Below are 15,472 nucleotides of genomic sequence, written 5' to 3'. Positions count from 1 at the left end.
CATGTAAAGATATATAACTATAACTCACGTTGTTTTCCCCTACTAAAATTCAGCTTTCCTCAGGCCAAAAAAAAAAAAAAAAATTGCTGTCTATGTTGCCAAGAACACCACAATCTAGAAGAGATTTAGAGATTTAGTAGTGATTTAGTAACGTAGTGAGTGAATGAATAAATAAGTAGTAAAAAAAATGGATGGGTGAACAAATGTGCCTCTTTGAATACATACATCATTATGTTGTTCAATGTGATGCGTTTATAAACCCACAGAATAAAACATTCGTGCTATTTAGCATCTTGGGGGGAAGCTATTTCTATCACGGATTGGGAATATCTTTTTACCATGTAGTTAAGTTTAATGCTTGTCAACAACACAAATTCCATTCGTGACAACGTCAGCTATTACCATCGATATTAACGCTTGCTTCAAAAATCAGCATGTTACTGTTAAATCCCAGCACCTCAATTCTGTGGACGCTCAAAGTGGGATGACTAAGATTACAGTGGTACAATTTCGAAAGGTGATGTCTAGCTAATATTTCAGAATCAACCCATGAAAACCAAAACAAAGGTAACACTGCACTTTCCTTCCACCTCTGGTGGCCGGAGACCAAACCTAAATCCTGAGGGCGCAGAGAAACAACCACCCGAGAAGGACGAGATGCTTTCAACAGAAATTGCAGGACAGGAGGCCTCCGTCACGCTCCCGCTCCCTGCCCATCAGTCTCTTCACCGCCCCTCTGACGTCTTTGTTTCTGAGGGTGTAGATGAGAGGGTTGAGGCTGGGTGTGACCACGGTGTAAAAGAGGGCAATGAACTTGCCTTGATCTTGAGACTTTCCTGATGGTGGCTGGAGATAGATGCACATAACTGGAATGAAAAAGAGGGCCACGACCATCAGGTGGGCCCCACAGGTCCCAAAGACCTTCTGAAGGCCGCTGGCCGACTGCAGCCTCAGTACGGCCCGGGCAATGGCGCCGTAGGAGCTGAGGATGAGAATGAGGGGTATGACCACAAAAACGGAGCTCATGACCATGAGAGTCAGCTCATTCGCGCGGGTATCAGCACATGACAGTCGCAGCAGTGCTGGGACTTCGCAGAAGAAGTGATCCACTTGATGGTGTCCGCACAGGGGGACCCGGAAGGTGAAGGAGGAGTGAAGTGCTGAGGCAGCGAAGCCGCTAACCCAGGAGGCCACGGCCAAGCACAGGCAGAAACGTGGGTGCATGAGGACGTTGTAATGCAAGGGTCTGCACACAGCCGCGTAGCGGTCATGGGACATCACCACCAGCAGCACACACTCGGAGCTCCCCAGTGCAAGGACAAAGTAAAGTTGGGTCATGCAGCCCGCGTAAGAGATGGTCTTCTCCGGACCCCAGAGGTGGACCAGCAGTTGAGGGACAGAGCTGGTGGTGTAGCAGAGATCCAGCAGAGAGAGGTTGGAGAGGAAGAAGTACATGGGAGTGTGGAGATGGGAGTCCAGGTATGACAAGGTGATGATGAACAGGTTGCCTATCAGCGTCACCACGTAGAACATGGAGATGACGACAAAGAGGACGACTTCCAGCTGAGGCCATTTAGAAAAACCCAGCAGAACAAAGTAGCCTTCCCAGCTGGCATTTTTTTCTGTCATTATTCATTTTTTCCTGAACCTGAAGAAAGCATCACATGTATTCAAAATATGCACACTGAATGTCCAACGCATGCTAACCAATAAGGAAAAGAAACTTCGCCATTTCCAAACCTGCCATTGAGACAATAGTTTTATTTTTATATTTTTATATTTTTTTCATTCAGATATGTGTCCTGCAGTAGATACAATCACTAACGTCTAACTTCCCCAGGGAATATGTTCTTTTACATGTCTTTAAGTCAGTACTTGGATAAATGAAGATTCAAGATCCTATAGCAAGGAAAAATATCAACATCACTTGAATACTCTCATAGAAAGAATAAGATATCCTTTGTTTAGTTATGCCAATAACTTACTTCCAGACCAAATGCCAAATGCACGTGGAAATAAAAACAACATACACATGTACACACATACACTAACACATTAGTATTCCCAACATAAACTCAGGTGAACATTTCACACCTACTTAATTAAGAAATGGAGTGGATTGGAGAATTCAGGGATGAAGGGTTCCTGAATATATATCAGAATATAACTAATTGGGGAGTCAAGAAACTATAGAGTTCCAGGAACTCTAAGGACAGAGCAAGAGAGAAAGGGAGGAAGTTTGGGGCAGGAAAGAGAAAACAAGCTGATTGAAGCGCTTGTAATTGAAAGTGGGGGCAGGGGGCCCTCCCTGGTGGGCAACAGGTTAAAATGCAGCACTATGAAAATCTGCAGCCACTGCAGCACAAGTTTGATCCCCAGTCAGGGACGAGCCCCACAGGGACCAGCACACCTCTCCGTCTCGTCCACTGCTCCGACAATTGGCCTGTTCTGCTCCCCACTGCACCTCTGCACCTCTGGCCTGTACCCCAGTTTTGAATGCATAAATAAATAAATCTTTTTTTTAAGTGTGTATATTGCAAGGCTAAGAGACCTGGACAATAGGAATTAAGAGGGTTTTCAAAAAATAAGTTATGGCCCTCCCTGGTGGCGCAGCGGGTTAAAGCACAGCACTGAGAAGCTAAAGCCACTTCCGGATTAGTTCGATTCCCACCTGCCCCGGAGGTGACCACAGGGCGCGGCAGACCTCTCCTGACCCGCCCGCTGCTCCCCTCAGCAGTGTGCTTCGTCGATCAGCCTGTTCTGCTCCCCACTCTGTCCCTGGTGAAGCCTCTCACCCTCCACATCTCTAGCCTGTACCCCAGTTCTGTATGAATAAATAAAATTTTTAATGTGTTATATTTTACACATTTAAATTATTTAAGACATTATTTAAATGGAGTCATAATTTTTAACAATTTAATGTGTCTTAGATTTTTTCCATTTGGGAACGGAGCTTCTAAATAGAAAATTCATTGATTTTTAAGAGATAAACATTATATAAACTCTAATAACAAGTTGATTGCTTCAGCTGGTCTTTTGTGAAATCATAAATGCAAATGTTTACTAATAATTAAATTTACATTTTCTTTTCTCTTGTGCACTGTTAGTCTTCCACAAAGCAGATCACTCTTTTCTTCTGCAGTTATTGCTATAAGACATGATTTCTCACAACTTACAAATTCCTAGTTAGCTGGACTTTACCACTCCTCTCACATTCTTTGACAGATGTCAGAAAATGATGTGAACCAAAACTTATCTTTTACTTACTCATATGTTGTAGTCTTGACTCTTAAAAAGAAAAATGGGTTGTCTCATTGGTTAGATTATAAGAACTAAGATAATGATATTTAGTTAAGACTGACTCAGGCAGGCACAAAGATATTTCTATACCATGTTGCAGCTTTGGTCATGTAAATGACCATTAACCTTTTAGGGGTAATGGCAAAATTCCAAGGGATTTTTTTTAGTTTCCTTAGAATAAAAGGTGCTACACCACAAGATACTTGAATTCAAACTATGTGAATACTTTTTCTGATGCGGACATAATTTGCTTCCTTGAAAAACATGCCTGAATTCCCTACTACAATATTTAAGGGAAAACAACAGTAGCATGATGATTTCTTAATGGTCATATGGCCTCTTTGAGCATTCTCCTAAAAGCAAAAGGAGATAGCAGATAAGAGACAGAAAGAAAAACACAGTGTCATGAAATGAAAAATCAGAGCCTTATGGGTGGATTTTCTTCTCAGTGGAAATGACTGAAAATGAAGACCCTAAAATAAGCTACAAAATAGCGCCTCTCCCCATAAGTGAAATACTATGAGGGAGATGAAGGACTCAGCCCCACTGTTACAAACATCTCTCCAACGGCCGGCACAACCTTCCTTTCTAGGACCCTGGCTCTTCAGCACAGGTCAGCAGCTTCCTTCAGCACTGACCTTCCGTTTGACCCCTTCCCTGTGCTCTCCTCTGGCCTATGTCCTCCTCATGTAACACCTTTCAAGCCTTCTGAGACTCGGTTGCCACACGACCTGGAACGTCCACTTGCCCTCCTTTCTCATCTTTCCCAACAAGACAACTAACTATAGCAAGCTGAGTCTGCAAATAACAGCGATTCTCATGGGCGCCGAAGAGGAAGACTGGGCTACTCCGAAGCCTTGCCTTTAGCAGAACATGGGACTCCGCAGGGTGTTCGTGTATCAGGGGATGGCCCCTGATCCCAGAGCAAATGGAGCCTCTGTGCAAGCAAACGAAATAACGAGACTGACTTTCTTTGACTGAGGCCATTGGGAGGGTGACTCCCAGCGGAGCAGCTAATGCCTGTCAAGGAGCCATCCTGAGAGGCGGGGCAGAGCTGACAAGAGAGCACTTCACAAAGGGCCTTCGGCAAGGCTGCACTCACACCTGAGGACTAACTCCTAGCTCATTAACCAATTAATTAATTCCTAGGTCGATATGATCCAGTTACCCTACTTCTGTGTATGTACTCCAAAATTACAAAAATGCTAATTCAAAGAAATACATGCACCCCTGTTTTTATTACAGGGCTGTTTACAATAGCCAAGAAGTAGAAGCAATCTAAATGCCCTCAACTAATGAATGAATAAAAAAGATGTGATTAGGGCCCTCCAATGTGGCGCAGCAGGTGAAAGCACAGCACTGAGAAGCTGAAGCCACTGCAGCATGAGTTCAATCCCCGCCTGCCCCGGAGGTGACCACATGGCGTGGCAGACCTCTCCTGGCCCACCCGCTGCTCCCCTCAGCAGTGTGCTTGGTCGATCTGCCTGTTCTGCTCCCCACTCTGTCTCTGGTGAATCCCCTGCACCTCTGGCCTGTACCCCAGTTCCTGTATGCATAGATATTTATCTTTTTTTTAAAAAGGATTGCTTGTGGCTATTCATGAGTACTTGAGATTGTTTTCCTTGCACTTTTTTTTTTTTAAGGTTTATTTGTTCATACAGAACTGGGGTACAGGCCAGAGGCTCAGGGGCAGCAAGAGGCTTCATCAGAGACAGAGTGAGGAGCAGAACAGGCAGATCTACGAAGGACACTGCTGAGGGGAGCAGTGGGCGGGTCAGGAGAGGTCTGCCGCGCCATGGGGTCACCTCCAGGGCAGGCGGGAATCGAACTCATGCGGAAGTGGTTCTAGCTTCTCAGTGCTGTGCTCTAACCCGCTGCGCCCCCAGGGAGGGCCTTCTTGCACTTTTAATAACATTCCTTCCACTACCTCTATCAATAATTCTCATCTCTTATGGAGTTATCGCTTGTGTTGTGATGAGGATCAAATCACCATGGGAACACGGTGGTTCCCACCTCACAGTGTAGCTCTGGCTTATGGAACAGCCATTTCTCTGTACATAAAGCCACAGAAAAATAACACACCCCAACTGAGGGGGAGTTCATTGCTCTCATTCACACAATTGTTGCACTCAGCCTTAACCTTGATCTATTCTAGGAAACAAAGATGTAAAGAATGTAGGAAGGAAAATACTGTGGGTAAAAAAGTGGTCTGCATATAGTCATGAAAAAGGGGGAAAAGGGGAAAATCTGGGGTCAGAAACCTAAATAAATAGCATTGACCAGAGAAGATGAACCAATTCATTTTTTCAAAGAGCATTTCCTGATGGTTTGCCACACACCAAGAATTTCAGAAAGTACCGACTTAATACATGGGGAGCAGAGAGAAATGAGAAGTAGACAAAGCTGCAGATTCATAAATAAAATGCCATTTATTTGCTTTAACAGCTGCAAGACTAATCAGGAATGAGAGAAATGTAATTGTGAACTGTGGTAACAAATAATAGACTTTCTATTCTAATGTGACATTTCATTTAGACACTGACTTTTTCTTCACAGACCTCCCACCTTTATGGAAAGCAGCACACCTGTCCATTCACCTGATCCTGGCAGAGGGCTCTTTTTGGTGAAGACTCGCTGCCCACACATCCTTCCCACCCCCAGACTCTAGATTTAACTGGGTTTGAGGTTTGCATTCTGAAAAATGCATTTCATGACTTGCAAAATGTATTCCCTAGTCTGGCCTCTAACAACACAAGTGAAGTTTGCAGTTTCATCCACTCAAATATAAAGGCTCTTGTGCACTCACCCTCCTCCCTCACCTTCCCCTTGGCTGTATTATGAATGTGGAAAGTCTGTAGCTTGGACAAAAACCTAAAAGAGAAGGGAACAGTAAGTTGGAAACAGATTAACACCAAGAGAGTGGTAGCATCCACTTATTACAGAAGAAAAGTCTATAGTATTCAACGTTAGCTAATATACTATATTTGGGGTCTTTCCGCTAATATACTATATTTGGGGTCTTTCTGCTATCGTAGCTTAGCTTTTACCTTTATAAGATCTCAGAAGGGAGTTTGGACATTTGTCTATGAAGTAGTGTGGTCCCGGGACCAGCTGCAGAAGCTGGAAGTGATAAGCACGGCTGCTTATCAGAAATGCAAATTCTTGAGTCCCACCTCAGACTGACTGAGTCAACAATCTGAAGCTAAACCAAAAAAAATCTATTTTTAATGAAAAATACAGGCAACTGGTTGAAGTTTGATAGCCAGTGACACTGAAGTTGTCTGGTAAATATGGAGACACTGAAGTTGTCTGGTAAATTGACATGGTTTAAACATTTACATTCATTCCCTTCCTTATAGATATATGAAAGAAGGTCAATACCAACTTCTCCATCCTTTTCGATAAAATTCACAAACACCTCTAGATCAAGGCCAGCCCATGAGAAACTTTTCTTCAACAATCTGGAGAAAGGAGAAAAACAAAACTTTCCACTGAAAATTAAATAAGCCAATAGAAAAGGTTATTAGGTAGTTGTGTAAGGAATATCCACACAATTTTCCAAAAAGGCTGTACCAGTTTGCATTCTCACCAACAGGAAATAAATCACAGATATCTTAATCACCTCCGTGCAGTGTCAGTCTCCAAGGGCTAAATGTCATCAACACAGAACACTTTAGGCTTGTACATATATACTTCTCTGCCACCTGGTAATGTTTCCTCAAGTACAGACAGACCATGTTCTGTTCTCTGCTTCATTTGGCAGAAACAGCCCTACAAATGTGCCTGATGATCACGTTATATGACCACAAATATCCGACCAAGAGCACATTTTAATTACACCCAACTCATCGACCTACCCATCAGTCCCACATTTCATTTTGTTCTATCATCCTCATTCAATAGAGACTTCTGGTAAGCCTTAGTTCAGCAGTTGCATTTAAAGGTAAAAGTCTTTGCAGTTGTAATATTAAAAACTGGTGCTAATCCAGGATTTCAGAGACTCAGCACTGTGATGAGCAATTTTTTTCTGATTTATCCATGAGTGGAAGGGTCATCCTTCTGGGAAATGGGCATGCTGGACTACCTCAAGGAAGCCTCTGTGAGTACTAACCTGATGAAACAATCTATTTGTAATTTTTTGTGCCTTCTGATAAGTGTCTTATGGACATCGCCTAAGAAAAAGACACGAAGTAAAAACAAGTCCTACATAACATAGATCTCATAGCCCAGAGCTCCGTCAAACATGTAAGGAAAAATAGGAAATGGGTATAAGCTATACACTGCAATATTCCTTGACGATATTCCTTGTCAAGAAGGAAGAACATATTAAATCGCAACAAAGGCAGTGAGTGGGGGCTGAAGCTACTAACGCTCTCTATGGGCAAGGTGTCACGTCAACAGTTTATATTTAACATCACATTTACCCTTGCTTAGAGCCATGTTAAAAACCAGGTGATGTTGGAATGATTATTTGCAGATCAGAAAACTGAGACTGAAAGGAGTTAAGTCGTTTGCTCAAGTTCACAAGTGAAGAAGTGGCTTGGTTTTGACTAATATAACAGAGCTGATCTGACTCTAGACGCTGGGTCCTAACTTTTTCCGTATTTTCTTTCTGCTTGAACTTTGTGGGGTCACTGGGGTACGTATAACTTTGCAGGTAATAAAAGAAATACATAGTGTTAGACAGTCTGAGATTTTGTTTCTATTTTTATTTCCCTATCATTGCATATGTCCAAGTTATGCTTAAAAAATGTTCGGTCCATTTACCTTCATTTTCACTGAAAACAGTAACATGTAAAATTATCGTGGTGTTACCAATTGTACCTCTATCATGAGCTATGAAAAACTGAGTGCGATGGAACGTAGCATGCCTCTTTGTGAACATCAACTTCTTTAGCACAAACGCTAAGTCTCACTTCTAATGTCACGTTCACTTATAAATGAAAGACCCTAAGGGTGAGGGGCAGCTGCCCGTGGTCTGAGCTCTGGGTCTAAGTGCCACACTCTCACGGTGTATTTGATAATGAAGTCTGAAGAGAAAAGAAACGGAAAGACGTAAACAAGCTAATGAGCCAAGTCAACTCTATTGTCTAGAGAGGCGGTTCTGGGTCACCAGCTATGAAACTACCCAGAGGTCCTCTCTATAAAGACGAGGTGCGTGGGTGACAGGAGGGTGGTAGCTGGAACGAGGCATTCAGAGATGCTCCTAATGGTGGGCAGATTTGTGATCCCTGACCTGGTGCTAGTTACAACAATACGCACCTTATCATCCAAATTTACACCTTTTCTTTTCCTGTGTCCATGTTTTAATTTATAACAGAAGTGGGGAGGTTTCTATAATGAAGTCATTTAGATTGACTTATACTGTTATATACAGAATAAGAAGAAGTCTGGCATCTGGGTATGACAAAGAGGCATCTCTGAGCTCCACAGGCATAGTAAGTGAGAAGCAATAGTGAAAGGAAATCATAGATAGGGAGGTGTTTTAATTAATTTTATTTTTAAGAAATAAATGGGAACCTACGATAGACCCAACTGTTTTCACAAACATTAAACATCAAAACCTTCCCACAAGGAAGGAAGTATTATTGTCTTAAAATAGCATCTAACAAATGAGGTCTACAAGCAGGCACATCACTGCCTACAGTGAAGCCGGGATCGGTCCCCAAGCATCTGAGTCCAGACCCCACGCCCTGAGCCTCAGGCTTCACTTAGCTCCCTCCTACTACATGGAAACTGTACCCCACTCATTTAGCTAAATGTGCACCTCTCTTAAGATAACTACATCTCTCTTTCATAAGAACTGGTGATAAAAGTTAAGTTTTCATGATATTAACATCGTAATGTTTTAACTACGGTGCTTAAAACTGAGACATTGTGGGTAATTTATTTTTCTTTTTTCACTATAAATAAAACAAATAAGTTTATTACTTGGCCACAAAGAAACTACAGCTGTACAGTGCCCTAGGCCTGAAGTTCATGCTCAGAAAATATTCACACACACAAAAATGATAGACTATTATATTAACACACGTAAAAATAATAGACTACAGAAATGAACTGTAAAACCAAAACAATAAGTTGGTAATTACAGAACAGAAGGGGGATGGGTAAGTCAGGTACAAGCAGATACCTGGATGGAGAAGAACACGAGAAACAAGAATGCTGGTGTAAAGTTAATAGAGTATAGACAGATACTGATTTTCATGATGCACACCTGAATTTCGAAAGCATTACAATGCAATGTTACCTAAATAAAACATTATTTTAAAAAGTTATAAACTAAATCAGACATAAAGCCTCCCATCTAACTAGTCATATTATACTTAAATATTGACATTGATGTCATTTTACCCTCATCTGTAATTTTTAGAGTCAAAATGCAGTGATGATTTCGGCTTGGAGTTCCGAAACAACCAGAAGACTCAAGGAATTGTCTATTCCATGAAGATAACCCACTCAGTGTTTTTATGAATGAGCTGCTCTTTGGAATTACGTGCCTGCTAAATTGGCTGAATGGCCAGGTGAGTAGGACCTGCAAAGGTAGTTGCTCTATTTTTATGGTGACCTAATGGTGATAGATTTTTTTAGTTCAATTTTTAATTCTGCAATAATAAAATAAATAAGGTTTTGGGTGATGTGCTAAAATCATGAAAGATACTCAAAGAAATGTGTAGCCTGTGTACATGTAAACGGAGGTTAATAATAAAAACTGGTTATAGTTACTGGCAACAAAAAAAAATGCAAAGTAAAAAGGCCAGTAGAGCGTGAACATAAGTTGATACAAAATAAGCATCTGCAATATTGACAAGGAGGAGAGGTAGGAGGAGGAAGAGTTTGATGGCCGTGATTATAATGGATGGATGTAGATTTAGGGTTGAGATGGAAAGTGGTTCTGTGATCAAAGGGCCATTTTGCATTTTACCTCAACACATTTGATCAGGGAAAAACTTATGAACATATATGTGATGCTTAGGTCATAGCTTTCTGTTTGTTTGTTTTTTTAAAGATTTATTTATTTATTCATACAGAACTGGGGTACAGGCCAGAGGTGCAGAGCCGGCGAGAGGATTCACCAGAGACAGAGTGGGGAGCAGAACAGGCAGATCACGAAGCACACTGCTGAGGGGAGCAGCGGGCGGGTCAGGAGAGGTCTGCCGCGCCCTGTGGTCTCCTCTGGGGCAGGCGGGGATCGAACTCATGCGGAAGTGGCTTTAGCTTCTTAGTGTTGTTCTTTAACCCACTGCGCCGCCAGGGAGGGCCACTTAGGTCACAGTTTTAAAGAGGAATAAATCCCTAAAATATATACCACTCTGCAAATTATATAACAAATTTCATGAAATTGTTACTTAATTGTCATATTTAGAACATGGGAAGGATAATATAGGATGCTACCTCAATGATTTACAATTTAGTGTAATTGGATTTAATATAATATTTTTGGAACTACTCTAGATTTGATTAAATGTAGACACTTTTAGCACTGAACAAAGGGAAACTGTGAAAAGAGAGGTTCCACAGAAAGCATGCCAGGAAGTGTTTTATGTACGGGGCCAACCCTCACAGATCTTTCTCTCTACCAAACACTAATGGAATTTTCGTTACCAAGGTTGTCTCCTAGCCTCTCACAAGAAACCATGGAAACAAGCAATGAAAATTCCACCACAGACTTCATCCTTCTGGGATTTTCTGACTGGCCCCAACTGGAAAGCATCATATCTGGAGTGGTCTTTATCTCCTACCTAGTGACTCTGATAGGAAACACCACCATTATTCTGGTGTCCAACCTAGACCCCCACCTCCACACTCCCATGTATTTCTTCTTATCCAATTTGTCTTTTGTGGATCTCTGTTATACAACTAGCATCGTTCCCCAGATGTTGATAAATCTGTGGAGTCCAAAAAAGTCTATTACTTATGGAGGGTGTATGTTCCAGTGCTTCTTTTCCCTTGAAATGGGAGGCACAGAGTGTCTCCTCTTGACTGTGATGGCCTATGACCGCTATGCCGCTGTGTGTCAACCTCTCCACTACACCGTGATCATGCACCCTCAGCTCTGCCAGAAGATGGTGGTGACCTCCTGGTTAGGTGGGCTTGGCTGTTCCTTAATTCTTTGCTCCTTGACTTTGCGGTTGCCAAGATGTGGGAACCAAGATATAGATAATTTTTTCTGTGAGATAACAGATTTGTTCAAGATGGCTTGTATCTATTCAAAAGAAATCCAGATTCTTTTCTCTGCTCTTTCAGTCATATTTCTCCTATTACCACTATCGTTTATTTTTACCTCCTATGGAGTGATCACTCGTGCCGTGATGAAGATCAAGTCAACGTCAAGATGGCATAAGATTCTCAACACGTGTGGGTCCCACCTCACAGTGGTAGCTCTGTTTTATGGAACACTCATTTCTGTGTACTTGATGCCACATAGAAATAGCACATCCCAAAATGAGGGGAAGTTCATTGCAATCATTTACACAATCATTACACCCAGCCTCAACCCTCTGATCTATTCTTTAAGAAACAAAGATGTTAAGAATGCAGTCAAGAGAATGCTGTGGGGGGGGAAATTGCCCGACAAGTCTTGAATTAGATGCAAAATATCAAAGTAGAGAGCTAATATTGATCATTAACTTTAGAAAAGGATTTATTTATTCAAAGAGCATTTCTTGGGTGCTACCATAGACCAAGATTTGCTATAGTAAGTGACTTTGTAAATAAGCAGGAGAAATATGAGGAGATAGGTAAGTAGAGATCCAAATGCACAAATCAAATTTTGTTCAAGTGGTCAAAAAGTTGACAATGTTTAAGTTTTAAGACTAAACAGGGAATACAGGTAAACAAATGTGTAGTTACAATGTGATAAATGTAGCAATAGATATCTATAAAGCATAGAGGGCATCTCATCTTATAGAACTGAACTGGATACGTTTTTCTTCACAAACTTCCCAATTTTATGAATAATTTTATGCACCCATTCACCTGATACAGCCCAAGGAGCCTCTGTGGTAAAGACTAGCTAGACTTCAATTCATTCCTTCTTGATTGGCATAAAAAAGGTGAATACCATGCTTAATTCTTGATGTATTTAAATAAGTAGTTTCCTATATTTCAAAAGCCAAAATAGAATTCAGAGCAGAGACTTTCTTAAGCACTCTAGAAAAAGGAAGAAAATAAGTAATTTCCATTAATGTTACATCAAATTGACTGAGAGTTGTTTCTGACTTAATACTATCTACTTGCACTGGCTTTATACTGTTCTTTATTTTATTGAATAGTGGCGGTGGCAGATGTCATTTATTCAAAAGGGCTTGTTCATGCTCTTAGTTGACAAAACAAAAATTTAGCTATCTGGTGTTGTTTGCTCACCATTTTTTTTTTAAACTTTATGTTCCTGGCAACTACATTTAACTCCAACATCTGGAGATCTCTATGCAAGAAAATAAATGACTCCACTTCCCCACAAATGCCCACTCGGAGAATGAAAATCCCCTCTGCGAGTCAGTGCCCTTGTGTGTCCTTCCATCTACTAAGCTCTCGGAAGCTGAACCTGAGGGTGGTGAAGGTGTGTGGTTTCCCCTCCATTCCTCATCCCTGTCACCCGAAACTCCCACCATGAGAACAGCTGTAATGTGAGGCCTTGATTCCTTAGTCAAATAACTGGACAATGGTCAGTTGCATAATCCTTGGTGAAAGTGAAGAAATAGATAATACAGTCAAATGATAAGGGAAAAGTATTGATAATAAAAATAATTGAAGGAGGTGAAAGGTGTGGGGATGAAATCAGAGTCACTGGAAATGAGGATGGATTGCTCTTTGGAAGGCCTTGTCCAGAATATGATACACATTTCATTAAGGGTTTAAAAACGTCTACTCAATAGTCTATCCTCAATTATAAACTTATCTGTGAAGTTCTTATTTGTCCTTCAACCATCCTTTCAATTCCTTCCAATATCTGACCATCTCAGTATTATGACCTTATCTCATTTTATGTATTTGCATAATGAGCTTTTAAAAACATAGATCTTTGTTCATGTATGATTTTGCTGTGTCTTAACTGGTTTCTGGCATAATTAATTAATCAGTGCATAATAACTAAATAAATCTAATGAATATGTTTAATTCTGGAATATATGGCAAATTCTCACTGGGTAATAAACTGTGGCGCAAAAAACCTCTCAGAAATTTCTAATGTTAAGCTATAGGAATGGGCTTTCCCTGGTGGCACAGAGAGTTAAGTCCCAGCACTAAGAATGCAGCTGTGCCCAGCCACGCCACATGAGCTCATCCCAAACAGGGGGGACCCACACGGCACAGCAGACCTCTCCTGTCTCACCCACTGCTTCCCTCAGCAGTGGAGTTCTGATTCTGCCTCTTCTTCTCCCCACTATAGTGAATCTCTCAACCCCCACACACCTGTCCAGTACCCAGTTCCTCAATGCATAAAAAGGTCAATCTTTAAAAAGAAAAGAAGATATGGGAAGTGACTCAGACTTAAGGCCAATATACAAAATTAAATTAAATTTTTTTCCACATGCATAATACTGTAGGGTCTACATAGCGTTTCTAGAAGGCAGACATATATAAATATCTTTGGAAAATAAAGACAAAGACTAAAAGAAAACATAATTCAGTGTGCAGAAATAAAGTAAGCTTTTAATTAATATCCTTTTAGTTATTCCCTGTGACTGTTTGGGTCACACTCCCTGCCTGGCCTTATGTCTCCCCATGGGTGCCCCATGTCAGATAGCTCACACCCAAGGAGCAGAAGTCAACTCTCGGGAGAAAAGTCTCGGTACAATGACTCATGGCCTCTGAAGAGTTACTGCATGTGTAAACAGCACAAATAAACTCTCTATTTGAGACACTCAAATGTCACTGGGACTGAGATATAAAAGATGAAAAAACAGCAGGAAAGCAACAGCTTAGTGTATTATATGTGTTTTCATCAAAGAAGTGACTAGGAAAGACCCCCTGGACCCAACACGTGATGACAGACACGTGTCCAGGCTCCAAGCCTGAGAGAAACAGTAACTGTCTCTAGGTCAGTACTAAAAATGAAGACGAAACAACCCAGTATTCAAACCTCACCTCAGCTAATCAGGTTAAATGCTGGAAACCCCAGGCAGGCATTATTAATAAGAGATTTATTTATCTATTCATTCATACAGAACTGGGGTACAGGCCAGAGGTATGGAGGGTGAGAGGCTTCACCAGAGACAGAGTGGGGAGCAGGACAGGCAGATCGACGAAGCACACTGCTGAGGGGAGCAGCGGGCGGGTCAGGAGAGGTCTGCCTCGCCATGTGGTCACCTCCAGGGCAGGCGGGGATCGAACTCATGAGGAGTGGCTTTAGCTTCTCAGTGCTGTGCTTTAACCCGCTGCGCCACCAGGGAAGGCCCCAGGAAGACATTATTAATAAGACATTTGATAATAGAGATACCATGAATTTGGGAAAGCAGACTTCATGTCTACCCAGTTGTAGAACCTGCAGCTAACAAACCTTTTTAAATGAAACAAACTTCTGAAGAATTATAAATGTAGTTTTAAGTATCGACAATTCTGAATTTAAAACACAAATTTCAACTTTTCCTTATTCTATTGTCAGTAAACACCTTACCCAGACTAATGCAACATTAATTCTGGTCTTTACTTTCCAAAAACTATAAATCAGAGACATTTTATGGGGTGGTGTGGGGAATGGGGTCAGAAGTGGGGTGGAAAGAGTGCACTGGACTGCGGTGATGGCACACGGCTGAACTGGTGATGGGGAGCCCACGGGGATGACAACTGAGATGGAAACATGCACAAGATGAAGAATGATGTAAAAAAATTAAAAAGTGGAAAAAAAGAGGAAGACCTGAGTTAAAAGGAAATGACTACTGTGGACCTGGCAATAATATTAGCAAATTTATGTATGTCAGGATTAACAGATATTTCTTAACAGAGGAAACTCATTTTCATAACCTTTTTTTTTTTAATTTCTCACTATTATTTTGATTTGGGGAGTAATTTTTCTCACTGTCCGAACATGTTTCACTCACCTGTACCAAGACACCATGCCAAATTCCACTGCTCTTACCCACGCCTTCATCCTCTGCCTTGGGGGCATGGGAACCACTCACTTTGTTCACTGAGAGTAATGAAATACTGCTTTAACATGTTTTTGTCCACT

At 41.4% G+C, this 15,472-nt stretch overlaps 2 protein-coding genes across 2 annotated transcripts; one reads left to right on the top strand and one right to left on the bottom strand.

Annotated features, from left to right (window-relative positions):
• Positions 1-663: 663 nt before the first annotated feature.
• LOC101626376 (olfactory receptor 2J3-like) lies at positions 664-1,629 on the bottom strand. The gene has a single exon (XM_004695449.1). The coding sequence runs from the start codon at positions 1,627-1,629 to the stop codon at positions 664-666; it is 966 nt and encodes a 321-aa protein (XP_004695506.1).
• A 9,308-nt stretch (positions 1,630-10,937) lies between these two features.
• On the top strand, positions 10,938-11,885 carry LOC101626139 (olfactory receptor 2G3-like). Its single transcript, XM_004695448.1, has one exon. The coding sequence runs from the start codon at positions 10,938-10,940 to the stop codon at positions 11,883-11,885; it is 948 nt and encodes a 315-aa protein (XP_004695505.1).
• Positions 11,886-15,472: the final 3,587 nt, after the last annotated feature.

The sequence above is a fragment of the Condylura cristata genome, unplaced genomic scaffold, assembly GCF_000260355.1.
Source record: "Condylura cristata isolate star-nosed mole 26May11 unplaced genomic scaffold, ConCri1.0 scaffold00063, whole genome shotgun sequence".
NCBI classification, from domain to species: Eukaryota; Metazoa; Chordata; class Mammalia; order Eulipotyphla; family Talpidae; genus Condylura; species Condylura cristata.
Note: the sequence above shows the minus strand (reverse complement) of the source record. Positions and strands in the feature narration are given on the sequence as shown.

Coding starts and splice junctions, on each gene's coding strand:
- LOC101626376 (XM_004695449.1), bottom strand. CDS start 1,629: ATGACAGAAAAAAATGCCAGCTGGGAAGGCTACTTTGTTCTGCTGGGT.
- LOC101626139 (XM_004695448.1), top strand. CDS start 10,938: ATGGAAACAAGCAATGAAAATTCCACCACAGACTTCATCCTTCTGGGA.